Below are 12,798 nucleotides of genomic sequence, written 5' to 3' on the forward strand. Positions count from 1 at the left end.
TATTTATGGAGTTATGATAAATATAGAAAGTTGTAGTGATCTCATAGTTTCTGATACAGTACTGATTGGGTTAGAGGAATTAAACCATACGGCTGCATAGTTCAGTAAACGCCTTTGATCACTGAATAGTAAGCTTGTTGGCAGGTACTCTCAAGAAGGTCTTAATAATAATAATAATGGAATAATCCATAGCTTTACCACTGCAAAGTTAATGATGATTATATGCTTTCCATAGGTTTATTTTGAAATATGTCTTAAGACAAAACCTTTTTATTATTATTAAATAAAACAACAATAAACACTCTGTCCACTGTATTGTTCTACAAATTTGTTTTTATACCTGGTATATATTCACAAAACTTTCAGACAGCCTGAAGGTGCTTTGTCAGAACATCAAGGCCCAGTCCATAACACTAATACTTTAGTCCCTAGAGTCTCTCTTGGCATCATCATGGTCATCATGTGTGGTACAGTAAGCGTTTGGACGAGTTCCAATACCCCATCTACATTCGTTATGCTGAACAGATGGAAGTTGTCAAGTATGAATATGGCACCTTGTTAAAAAAAGAGAGAGATGCACTCCCTCATCCATAATGTTGACAGCTGAGAATGTCAGTAAGATTAAAAAAAAAGTTGAGGACACAATCCAGTTTAAAAGCCATTAGGAATAAATGTTGTGCTGGTTTACAGTAGCTCTAGTTCAGTATTTGGACCGTGGCTGAAACAGTTGTGCCATGATCTAATACTTGCGACACCTGCTGTAGTAACTGAAAATGATGCTGTCTATCCACCTGCGGTATCTTGACACGGCGGTGTAGACCCCTGGGTACCTGGCATCGGCACACCCCTCTCCCCAGGACACGATGCCGTAGACCTGGCCCTCACACACAAGCGGGCCACCTGAGTCACCCTGGAGACAACAACCAGGAGCCTGGGTTATATATGAACTAAACCATATGCACACCTGTGCACAAGCATGCACACACATCAATACTCTCACACACACACATACTGTAGTTGACCCCTGTCGATGTCAGCGGTCCAATGTACAGTGGTCCTCCATTCGGCTGTGACCTCACCTTGCAGGCATCCTTGCCCCCTTCGCGCTGTATCCTGCGCAGATCATGTTCTCTGAGATGCTGCCGTTGAAGGAGTCGCTGCTGTTGCACCTGGCAGTGGAGACGATGGGCAGCTTGACCGTGCGGAGGACAGAGGGGATCTGCCCACCAGCGGGGCTGGTGCGGCCCCACCCGGACACCCGGCACACCCGACCCTCAGCCACGCTGGCATCTTGACGGGGCAGGGGAGCGAAAGACACGTAGCTGTTCAGAACCACGGGAGCCCGCAGCTGCACAGACAGGAGACAGGGGAGAGGGGATGTTATGGTTATGGATTTAGCAGACGCCTTTGTCCAAAGCGACACATAAATACAAACAACATAATAATATTTAAAATTGAACAGGGAACAGATTAGAATGTAGGTCAAATATAATAAGGAGAATAGTTATAATACACAATAATATCAATTCAATCAATAGCCTAATAAAAAGCAATGGTAAAAAAAAGGGAAAAATAATAAAACAATAATGTCAATTCAATCAATAATATAAAAACAATGACATGCTAAGACTACATTAAGGAGAATATCAATAATAAACAATAATGTCAAATTAATTAACAGCCCAATTGAAATAAAACAACATTATACAAACCATAACACATAAGCGCTTAAACAACTAAGTATATGTTGAATAGGAATGTCTTTAGACCCCTCTTAAACGACCCAAAACTACCACAGGAACTGAGAGCACTGGGCAATTCATTCCACCAACATGGAACCACTGAAGAAAAGAGTCTGGAATTAGACCCAGTTTTCATGACTGGTCAAATGGTGAAAGCCACAGACAGGAGACAGGAGAGAGGGGATGGTGAAAGCTAGAGACAGGAGAGAGGGGATGGTGAAAGCTACAGACAGGAGACAGGAGAGAGGGGATGGTGAAAGCTACAGACAGGAGACAGGAGAGAGGGGATGGTGAAAGCTACAGACAGGAGACAGGAGAGAGGGTATGGTGAAAGCTACAGACAGGAGAGAGGGTATGGTGAAAGCTACAGACAGGAGACAGGAGAGAGGGGATGGTGAAAGCTACAGACAGGAGACAGGAGAGAAGGGATGGTGAAAGCCAGAGAGCTGAGCACAGTGGAACTGCTGTAGTGCTGGTTGAATATCCGCAGTTGTTGTCGGTGATAATTCACCTCAGAGACAAAAAAGACCATTTCGACAGTTGTATCACTGAACATAAGTAATTGTTTGACTGTTTAATCAACTGTTCGCTTTGGACAAAGGCGTCTGCAAAGTCCCATAACCATAACCAACCATTATACCCAGGCCATATAGATTTGAGTGTCCCACAGTAGAACTACTGTATGTCTCAGATGACTTCAGCATAGCCAGAATGTATTTGATTTGCATTAGGAAAGAAGCCATGAGATTTTTTCAGTAGTTTCTCACTAATGGCCTCCCAACACCAAACAACTTTGACAAAATTTGGGAAAGATTCTTGAAAGATTGGAGTCTTTTATGTCAAGCTTTAGGCTACTTTAAAGACTACAATCTTTCAAGAATTTTCCCCAAATCTTCTCAAAGTTCTTTGGTGTAAGGACGCCATTAGTTGCATTATCTTTGAAAAAGTGTGGTCTTTTCATATAAAAAAAATGTTTACTCAAATAATGAGCGGGAAATGTCTACAGGCCCTTTATCTTAAAAGAAGCATAATGTCTCAGGAGCATTCGGCAAACAGCACCTCTTGAGGTTGATTAAAACACATATTTCTAAATAAACATGCTAGCCTGCCTGCTGCTTTTATCCCATAAGCAGAACTTTTAGGCTGAGACACAGAAAAGAACTCCCAAGTGTTTTGTGTCAGCCAACTCCACTCATTAAGTGGCACCATTTATGAGCATACAGGAACAGCTAATGAGTGTAATCAGTGGATTCAGTAAACAGTTGAACAAACTAAAGAAGACCATTTATTTTCACAAGCTACCTTTGAGCACTGGTGAAAATGACGGAGACTCGGTGTGCTCTGAATAATGTATTTGTCATCTCTTTTGAATGGTGCACACAAGTCCAAGAGTAGAGAACAACTGTGAATGTAAGACAGTTTGACCATGTTTGTTCCCCAATAATGATCTAATTCCTTACCAACACCCAGTAGTATATAACCAGTATACATGTGTAACAGGTAATTCTCTCTTACTTTAATGAGCATGATGTCAGCATTGTGTGTAGTTTTGTTGTAATCTGGATGAGGTATAAGGAGATACGGTCTGTAGAACTGCTCAGTGCCCTCATACATGCTGAGGGAGTAGTCTCCAGCTATGATCATCATGTGCTCAACCCTGAAAGAGGACAGAAGGAGAGATGAGACGATCTGAATGGGAATCCACATTTATGCACAGGTTAATTATCAGAAATGTGTGATGTTATAAGTAAGGGATAATGTAGGCTATAGAACGCCGGTCATTATGGGGAAAATAAGTCCCGACAGGGACTGAAGGGACTTATTTTCCCATAATGACCGGCGTTCTATACATTATCCCGCTTATTATACGGCTACTTGCCAAAACGAAAAAATAAACTCCATGATATGTCTCTTTACACTTATTTGTTACCGTTTCGTCGTGGCTTTTGCTGAGAAACAAATAGTTCGCAACACACGCTGAACTTGAATCAAACATTCTTTAGAACACAGCTGATCAACCGTCTGCTTTCACTTTTGAATGAAGTTCCAAGCGCAAACTCCGTTGGCATTAACAGCGGTCATTCTTGTTTTCAGAGGTCCTTTCCCAAGAAATAATGACCGCTAGAACTTTCGGAAATCCCATTCAAGTCAATGGAGCATTCTACTTGCATTGTGAAGAGCCGTAGGCTATAATAACATCTGTGATAACGCTGTTCTGAGAATATTATATAATAGGTTTTTTCACAATGTGGATTTTGTAGCAGTCACATTGCTCTCTTTGTTCACTTCTCCCAAGACATCTGATTATGGTAAGAACATCAATTGGCCCCAAGGCCTTTTTGATCCTGTTGTCAAACATTATTCCACGAATCTAGTAGGCACAACGACACTCTTTGAGAGATTAACAGGAATTAAGCCGTATCAGTTCCGTACACTTGCCTCAACCCTGATTATCTGATACCTCAAGCTCAAGGACACACTCACACATGGCCAGTCTTGCCAAGACTTGACCACAAGGCTGTCCTTTTCCTTGGCTCCTTCCCTGTTCCTACAGACAACTGAGCATTTGCGAGGCATTCCCACAGAACGACTGTGCATGTTTGTGAAACTGTGTTAAATTGTAGTGACTTATGCAAGTGTAATGCATGTTGCATTACTTTTTGCCTTTCCTAACTTCAGTGCCTTCAGAGTTTCAGGGACGAGGCCTTTGGTGCATTTTGTGTTGTAATTTAAGATGTAGTGCTGAAAATGCCCCCCTGCCTATAAGGACACATGCAGGGAGAGGGAAAGAGGTCAACATGTCACCTTACCCCACATCACAATGAGCGGCTGTTAGAACCCAGTACTTGTTGATTAAAGTGCCCCCACAGAAGTGCTGTCCTGAAGTGCTTTGGATGGACACCATGTACTTGATGGTGTATGGTGGTGGGGCATAGCCTCCTATAATACGACCCTGAATCCACTCTTGGCCTGTGGCAAGGGACAGAAAAGGGAATTGCAATTAGAAGAACTTGGTGGGCATGTAACCCCACATGGATAGCATGGAACCATCTTTTTTCGTTTTGATCTGTAGCCCCTGGACTGGACCCCCGAAAGGAGGGTAGGGCAGACACAGTTTTCTGTGAATATCTCGAGAACCGTAGGGTTTAGGAGGACCATTTTTTTTTGTATGTTGATCTCAAAGGGCCATGTCAACCCATTCCATAGCCACTCATTTCATGTATAGCGCCACCTAGTTAAAAATTAAAAAGCAAAACATTAGGTGTTTTCATCAATATCTCTGGCTGACATGGTCAAAACTGCACGAAATTGAAAGTGTAAAATCATTATGACACCCTCCAAAGGCATGCCACGTTTCATGGACTTTCATTCATGGGGGGCCTTACAATAAAATAATTTATGTGTACATTTAGTGACCGTACACCAACAAGGATTTCCGGGACACTGAATGACTGGGGTACACGAAACTTGGTGGGCATGTAACCCCACATGGATAGCATGGAACCATCGTTTTTCGTTTTGATCTGTAGCACCCCGCTGGACTGGACCCCCGAAAGGAGGGTAGGGCAGACACAGTTTTCTGTGAATATCTTGAGAACCGTAGGGCCTAGGATGACCAATTCTTTGCGTATGTTTGCCGACACATATACATACATACATACATGCCGACATATATACGCATGCATGCACATGCACACACACAGGCACATAAACAGGCAAACACACAAGCACATGCACATGCATGCACGCACACACACATAAACATAAACATGTACACGCACACATGCGCACAATTCAAGAATTTCTCAGAATTATGAACAGGCAAGATGGGGGTGGGGTTGTATAAAATGTATTTTACATGTGAAATCTATGAACTAATCATGTTTTGGTACTTGAGGTACTTTTGGTTGTCTATCACAGCGGTCCCCAACCACCGGGCCGTGGGACATTCCTAACCGGCGTAGCCCACGACATGAGTTTAAAAAAAAATGCATGCAAACTAAACTAAATTTAATTCGCAATAATGTCACGTTTTTACATGGCATAGGCCTATATGCAGTTGTTTGATTGCACGCATGTTTGCATTTTGCAAGGTCTATTTTCTTACGTCTGTCTGTCCCGCCTTCAACACTTTACATATTGCCTTCAGCGCTGCGCAGCCTCAGGTCAGCTCACTTCACTTGATCAGTTCTTGGCGAACGGTAGTGTCACACGAAGTTAGCTAAACTACTAGAATGAGCAACAAAAAACAAGCATCTTTAGCACTGGCCAGAGTGTTTGAGTTGCGAGAGCCGCTGCAGAGATTTCTTACAGAAAAAAAGTCACCGTTAGCTGCACATTTTAGTGATGAGGACCGGGTGTCAAAACGTGCTTACCTGTGTGGCATATTCGGGTTGCTTAATGACCTCAACCTGTCACCCCAGGGAGCGAATGACGACTGTCTTTAAACTGGCAGATAAAGTCACTGTAATTAAAGCCAAGTTTGATTTGTGGGGACGAATGGGAACGGGGTTCATTTCATATGTTCCAAACAGTAGTGGGGGTTTTGGGAGAGACTGAGGCAGGGCCCTTTCTCTCGCAGCTGGTGCGCGATCACCTTGCGCTTTCAAATGAGTTTGAGCGTTTGGCTACTTTCCATCCTCCAAAGATCCACGGCAAACCAATGAGTGGGTCCGCAACCCATTTGTCAATATCCAGAATAGTCATAACTTGTCAGCGCAGGAGGAAGAGCAGTTGATCGAAATTGCAAATGACGGTGGTCTTAAGAGTGTGTATGAGGAAACCTCTCTGGCGGGTTTTTGGATCAAAACCAAAGCAGAATATCCCGAGATAGCCGTAAAAGCGCTGAAAACGTTGCTACCATTTTCCACCACGCAACTAAGACCAAATTGCGCAATCGACTGGACAATGGACATTTCAAACACACTGAGGGTGTCACTGTCTTCCATCACCCCCAGATGGAACCTTCTTGTTGCAGGGAAACAAGCACAGGGCTCCCACTGATTATATTCGTAATGCACGTTTAGTTCCCATGTTTTGTTCCCATATTTTGTTAAGCATGTTCACACTTGATAGATGTAGCTTTAAGTTGTTTAATTTTCATAGTTCATAGGCCTATTGTTACATTTTTACTTCTTCAAGTTCACGTTTTTCACATTTTTAAGAGTTTGTTACCTTCACTGTTCATACATAACTGGAGCTAGTTCTTTTCAAGTAATGCATGCACAACACATCGAACCCCCAACCCACTACCTCCCCACCGATCCGTGAAAAAAAAATGGGAATCAAACCGGTCCATGGCACATAAAAGGTTGAGGACCCCTGGTCTAGTAGATACCAGTGAGAATTGAATGTGCATAATGCAATTCAGTGAGACAATATTTTGTACCGTGAGACAATATTTTATTACACGGCTTAAACTCCCCACTTTAGCCTCTAGCTTTTCGTGGCATTTGAAGAAATAGTTCGAACACACGTGTAATCAAACAATCAACCGTCTCTTTCACTTTTGATTTCCATTGTTTATAGTTAAGATAGAAGAACCCATTGCCATTATTCTGTGAAAGAGGTCCTTTCCCATACTATAAGGGTAATGGAGCTTCTATGCTGATGTAAATTATCTCTGTGTAATTTAATGATCTGGCTTGTATGTAGTGACACACTGGCGTTAAACTAGAGGCAAGTTCCATGTCCTTATTTCCACTGTACAGGTGTAGGATAAGTCCACTGTTCCTCCTCCTACTTACAGCAGTTCCAGGTATTCACAGCACATCAATCTGTTGTGACTACACCGTACTGTCTGCCAGATACTTCTATAGAATTCCCTGCTATCTTCCACTCCATCAGTGAAGATGTCTGGCAAAGATGTCCTCTGAGATTTCCAGCTCAATGACAACGCCAATTTTCCAGCGCTTCCACAATACGGCCCTAATGCTATCATCTTGTTCAAATAATGCCTGCTAAAGGAACAAGGAAGTCCTGACTGGAAAAAGGACCCTTTGTCATAAACCCGCTTACCCACAAGGATACTGATGCTCTTGTGACAATCACACCAAGTTAATTTATGTCATGGTTGAGGGTAATTCTATACAATGAGTTGCTGTACGTGAGATAAAAACATTATGCAACAGTGCATCACATTGCCATGTGAGGATCAACTTCATGGTGGAAAATCAACCTGACAGGTAGGTATGAATAGCTTCCCACAAAATGTGAGAATATCCTTGACTGAAACCTCATCAGGTTCAGCTTTCATCCACTCTCCTTGAATTAGGTGTTAAAGGCAATCTTGCAAGCTTAGTAGACAATCTGATTTTGTTTGTTATTAAAACAGCTATTACCCAAGGAGTGGCTTCTGACTCTAGTGCCTATTATTCTTCTGGGGTTTTTTAATGAACATAACATGAAAATCATAATAACTTGTACATTGAACAAACCTGTTTTTTGTGAAAGACAAAACAAACAATACATTGGTTCAGGATAGGTCATTAAAATAAGAGTGATACTCAATATTTTTGCCAATCTCAATCTCACACTATGGATCCCAGATATGTGTAAATGTGGTCTCCCAAAATAATAACCATATGATCGTTTTACTCATACATCACAATGTTTTTTATCAGTAATAATAAACATTACAATGTCTGCTCTCCAATCAAAACAACATAACACAAGTAATCCCTTGAGTATACACATCAAAGAGTCACACTCAAACAACTGTGTTAGGACGTGGTGGAGTTAGGAGTAGTGACTGAGTTTTCACCTCATCATACACTCTATGGGGAACCCAAATCTAATATCAGTTCTCTCTGCTTAGCTTTCTCTGAACCTATGTTGTCCAATTTCCAAAAGGATGCCATGAATACATCATGCCCTGTCCAGGTCCCAACTGACATGAGCACACTCAAAACTTCAGAAACAACAGGAGACAGCTCTATACAAAAAAAAGTAGATTTCACTTACATGTCACAGCAAGCAGTTCCAGCAACAGATTTTGTAACAGAGCAATAAGGATCATTGCGAGACAATGTGGACCTACAGGGACCAGGCTATACTGAAAGGCAATACTGCACTGCAGCTACCTTGATTCCTTCTGATGGGAAGGGAGCACACCCGAACTCTCAGGTTTCTAAGTTCCGATTTCCGTTGCCATGGTCACCACACTGTCCCAACGGGAGAACAATATATAATTGAAGCTGAGGATGAGACCTGGGGCCTTAACCCACCTATGACCTTATGATCTTACCCAGCCTTCAGAGTAATCTCTAAGACATCTCCCACAAGGATATTATACAATTAATTAAGTCCTTTAGGAGAAAAACAAGTATCAAATGAAAACAATTCACAGATTAAAATGGTAAATATATTTGTGTACAAGGGTGACAATTGCCATATGCCAACTAGCACTTGTCAAAGTCGAGAAGGACTGGGTAACTGTGGTTTACAATTACATGTAGGGGGTCAAATTCAGGACTCTTTTCCTCAAGGATTCCACACTGGTGGAATGAGTTGCCTAGTGTTCTGTGTTCCCGCAATAGCTTTGGGTCTTGTGGGTCTTGGTCTAAAGTCTTATCTGTTCAGCTTACACCTAATTAATTCATTTTTAGAGTTATAGTTTATACATTTATGGTTTCTGTTAATTTTCCATATTTGATATTAATATTTGATATGTCATTTATATTATTGTTATTATTAATAATTTGCTTTGGACAAAACTGTCTACTAAATTCCAAAGTTAACCATAAGTTTAGAAACATTCACTGATGAGAGAAATTAACGAACCATATTCCATCCAAAGCACAACCACAGACACTGGACACCTAAACTGAAAAGCCTGATAAGCACTTGGATCAAACTGTATAAGTATATTTTTGGGGTTTTTTGCCTTTATTTGGACAGGACAGTGACAGGAGAGTGACAGGAAGCAAGGGAGTGAGAGATGGGGTGGGATCAGGGAATGACCGCAGGTCGGATTCAAACCTGAGTCCCCGTGGGCACTTGGACCTGTATATGAGGTACGGGCGCTGCAGCCTGCTGCGCCACAGCGCCCCCCTGCTATCTTGCCTGTTTGTTGTTGTTGTTGTTGTTTTTAAAACAAATGCAATGCACAATAATTTGGAAAAAAAAAACATTGAGAAATCCAGGGAGATTGAACTTTGGCTTTATGATGAAAAATGTATTCATTTTTAATGTAATTTTATTACATATATTGTTATAGATGTAATCTTCATTTTTCAGAATCAGTGTTACCTGTCCCAATGTCACTGTTCAGTTATAGATATCTATATCTTATGACACTAAGAAAGGATAGGCTAATTGTAAATTAAAGGTCCATATGAAATATATATAATAATGCTTCAGGTTCATCTATGTCATTCAAACAGAAATTCAGAATTACAAAATCAGACTTAAACAGAAATAATTTGAAACAATGACATACAGTATGAACAACAAAACCCTTGGTATAGAATAGACCCTGTCCTCTGCCCAGCATCTGCATCCCGGACAATTTCACATCTGGTGAGAGACAATCTGGATGCAGGTTGTGATAGGGAGATTTTGGAATGAAACAGCTCCTCACTGGCACATAGAAAGCTACACAGCGGTACCTCCGTGAGGAAATTGGAAGAAAAATGTGATTGGGTGTGGAAAATAATGACTGAATGATGTCACAGCCAGACATGAAACTGATTTGTTGTCATTTAATAAATTGAGGTGACAAATGAGTTAAGAGAAAAGTGTTGTCCCACTAGTCCAGGGATGTAGTGGTAAAATAAGAGGTGGGTAAACTATGAATTCTGCGATCGGTGAGGTGCTGCACCATGCGGTATCGGATTTTTAAAAAAGGCATTCAGAACATGTTTGATGATGGTGGAGGTTATTGTACAATGTTTATAACAATACCAGTGGTATTAAATGGTTCCTAGAGTGTTGATGAGTGTACATATTGGGATAATATTGGATAATGTGTGATTTTTGAATGTTAAAAGTGAATAAACTCTTTTGAGAGGTGGATAAACTCTAAGAGGTGTAAACTCTTTCTGAAATTTCAGGTGGATAAACTGTGTTTACTTGCGTTTAACCTCCACTACATCCCACTAGTCCATAGGACCCACAAAGTAATTATGTAACCCCTTCAGCCTTTAAGTTACTGTGTTTTTGTTGCTTTATATACCAGTATACCCTTCATATATTAGATGCAGTATAATACTACAGCATAACCTTCAAAGTTCATAACACATTTTTAACAAATTTCATACTAACACTCACTGATTCTTTTGTATCCCCCTCACTCTCCTTTCTCTTGCTCTGTCACTAACACCTTTCTCAGAGTCCGTACTGTTCCTCGCAGTCTTAAGTGCATGGATGAGCATTTCTCCTCTGCCTCAAACATAAACACACAAATACAGATACAGCTGTCTCTTCCTGTTTGTGGTCATCTCAGGTGCACAGTAAATAAGAGTGCTGAACCTTTCCCCCTCACTTGCTTTCCCTCCCAGCCAAAATATGTGCATGCCCACACTCAGACATCTCTCCCTTAATGACTCATAGATAAACAAACAACAACTGCTGGAGGAAAACATCATCTTATAATGTAAAACTGCTTCTGGCTCTGGACCTATAACTGGACTGGGTTATTATATTATGGATTATTGTTATTCATATTTATTATAATTATACCTTAAGTTTGTGTTTGTAAAGGTATCAGGGCTACGGTAGACTCCCTGGTGACCAGAGGAGATGAGCACAGGTGGGACGCTCCTGTCACTGGACTGTGAAAGTTGTGACAGTTTGATAAAGGCAAAAAAAAACATAAAGGGGGAATCCTGTAAGAATCTACACATGACGTCATGCCCAAGTAAAGACTAAACATATACTGAAACCAAACCAATGGTCACCAGAATCTCCAGAATACTTACTGTATCCTGGTGTCATACTGACACCTGGAGTTGGAAAGTCACCTGAGGCGACAATGAGTGAGTTGTGAGTGTCAGCCACCAACTGCAGTATATAGAAATCTTTCAGGATCAAATGAAGTAATACATATTTTGGAATAGTGCATTAAGACTCCTGTTAATGTCATCTGTATTTAAATGAATGAAGCTCAAGCATTTCTTGTAAATGTCATTATTTGTGTTATTTTGTTATTTGTGTTTGTGCAGAATATTTATATGAGCATCAGAGGTGCCAGCTGAGAGACTGAATGATGTTTAACAAATTGGAATCCTCTTTTAATAAGGCTCCTCTGCTCTGTGCACCCCCCCCCCCCTCCTCTCCCCCCAGGCGCTATAATGACTCTCTGTTTATCGGACACTGCGGCCACCTCTCCCCTCTCCCCGTGGCCCTGCCCTGAGGTGCTCCTGAGCCCAGGGTTTTGCTCCGTCACACCGCCCCACCCCCACACCCCCCATCCTGCAGACAGGGCCATATCATTGCAACAGCAGCCATGCTATTACCCTCTCCACGCATCTGCACAGGGAAGCAAGATCTCCGCCCTCTAAGCAGCCTGACCTCTGACTCAGTGGGACACATGGCTACGTTTGTCACATGGCATACGTTTCTCAAGAGGAAAGAATTTTCACTTAGGACTACTTTGTTCATGGGTCCCATAACCCTGAATTTAAAATGATTTGCAAATGCTAGGATCTGAAATATATATTTCTAACTTTTATGTGATTCTGTGTAGTAATAAACAACCTTTCAGAGTCAGATAGTTTGATAGTTTGATCCCTGACAAACCATTTACATTTACATATATCCCATATCAGATAAGAATCAGGTAATGTTCCTATGGAGACTTAGACATTTTTGAATGATGTTGTTTAATATTAAGTAACTGGAGACACACAGACCTTGACTTTTTTTTTCAACAGACCACCCCCACCTCTCACGTATTCTCAAATTTTAGGAAGCTTTTGTGAAAGTCAAAATATCACACTCTTTCAACAGCCGAAAGGCTTGTCAGTCACAGAAACCACACTGAAGTCTATTTAGGCCATTTTCTTTAAAGAATAGTGGCCAGAGGACTGCTGCCTGGTCTGAGATCAAATGGCAG

General features: G+C 41.3%; 1 protein-coding gene across 1 annotated transcript; it reads right to left on the minus strand.

Moving 5' to 3' along the window:
- Window positions 1-310: 310 nt before the first annotated feature.
- On the minus strand, window positions 311-8,782 carry zmp:0000001088 (trypsin). Its single transcript, XM_048241176.1, is given in 6 exon segments — window positions 311-910; window positions 1,080-1,103; window positions 1,106-1,348; window positions 3,258-3,399; window positions 4,553-4,712; window positions 8,706-8,782. Coding segments are annotated over 6 exon segments (795 nt in total). The 5' UTR covers window positions 8,761-8,782; the 3' UTR covers window positions 311-739.
- Window positions 8,783-12,798: the final 4,016 nt, after the last annotated feature.

Source organism: Alosa alosa, chromosome 4 (assembly GCF_017589495.1).
Source record: "Alosa alosa isolate M-15738 ecotype Scorff River chromosome 4, AALO_Geno_1.1, whole genome shotgun sequence".
Classification (NCBI taxonomy): Eukaryota; Metazoa; Chordata; class Actinopteri; order Clupeiformes; family Clupeidae; genus Alosa; species Alosa alosa.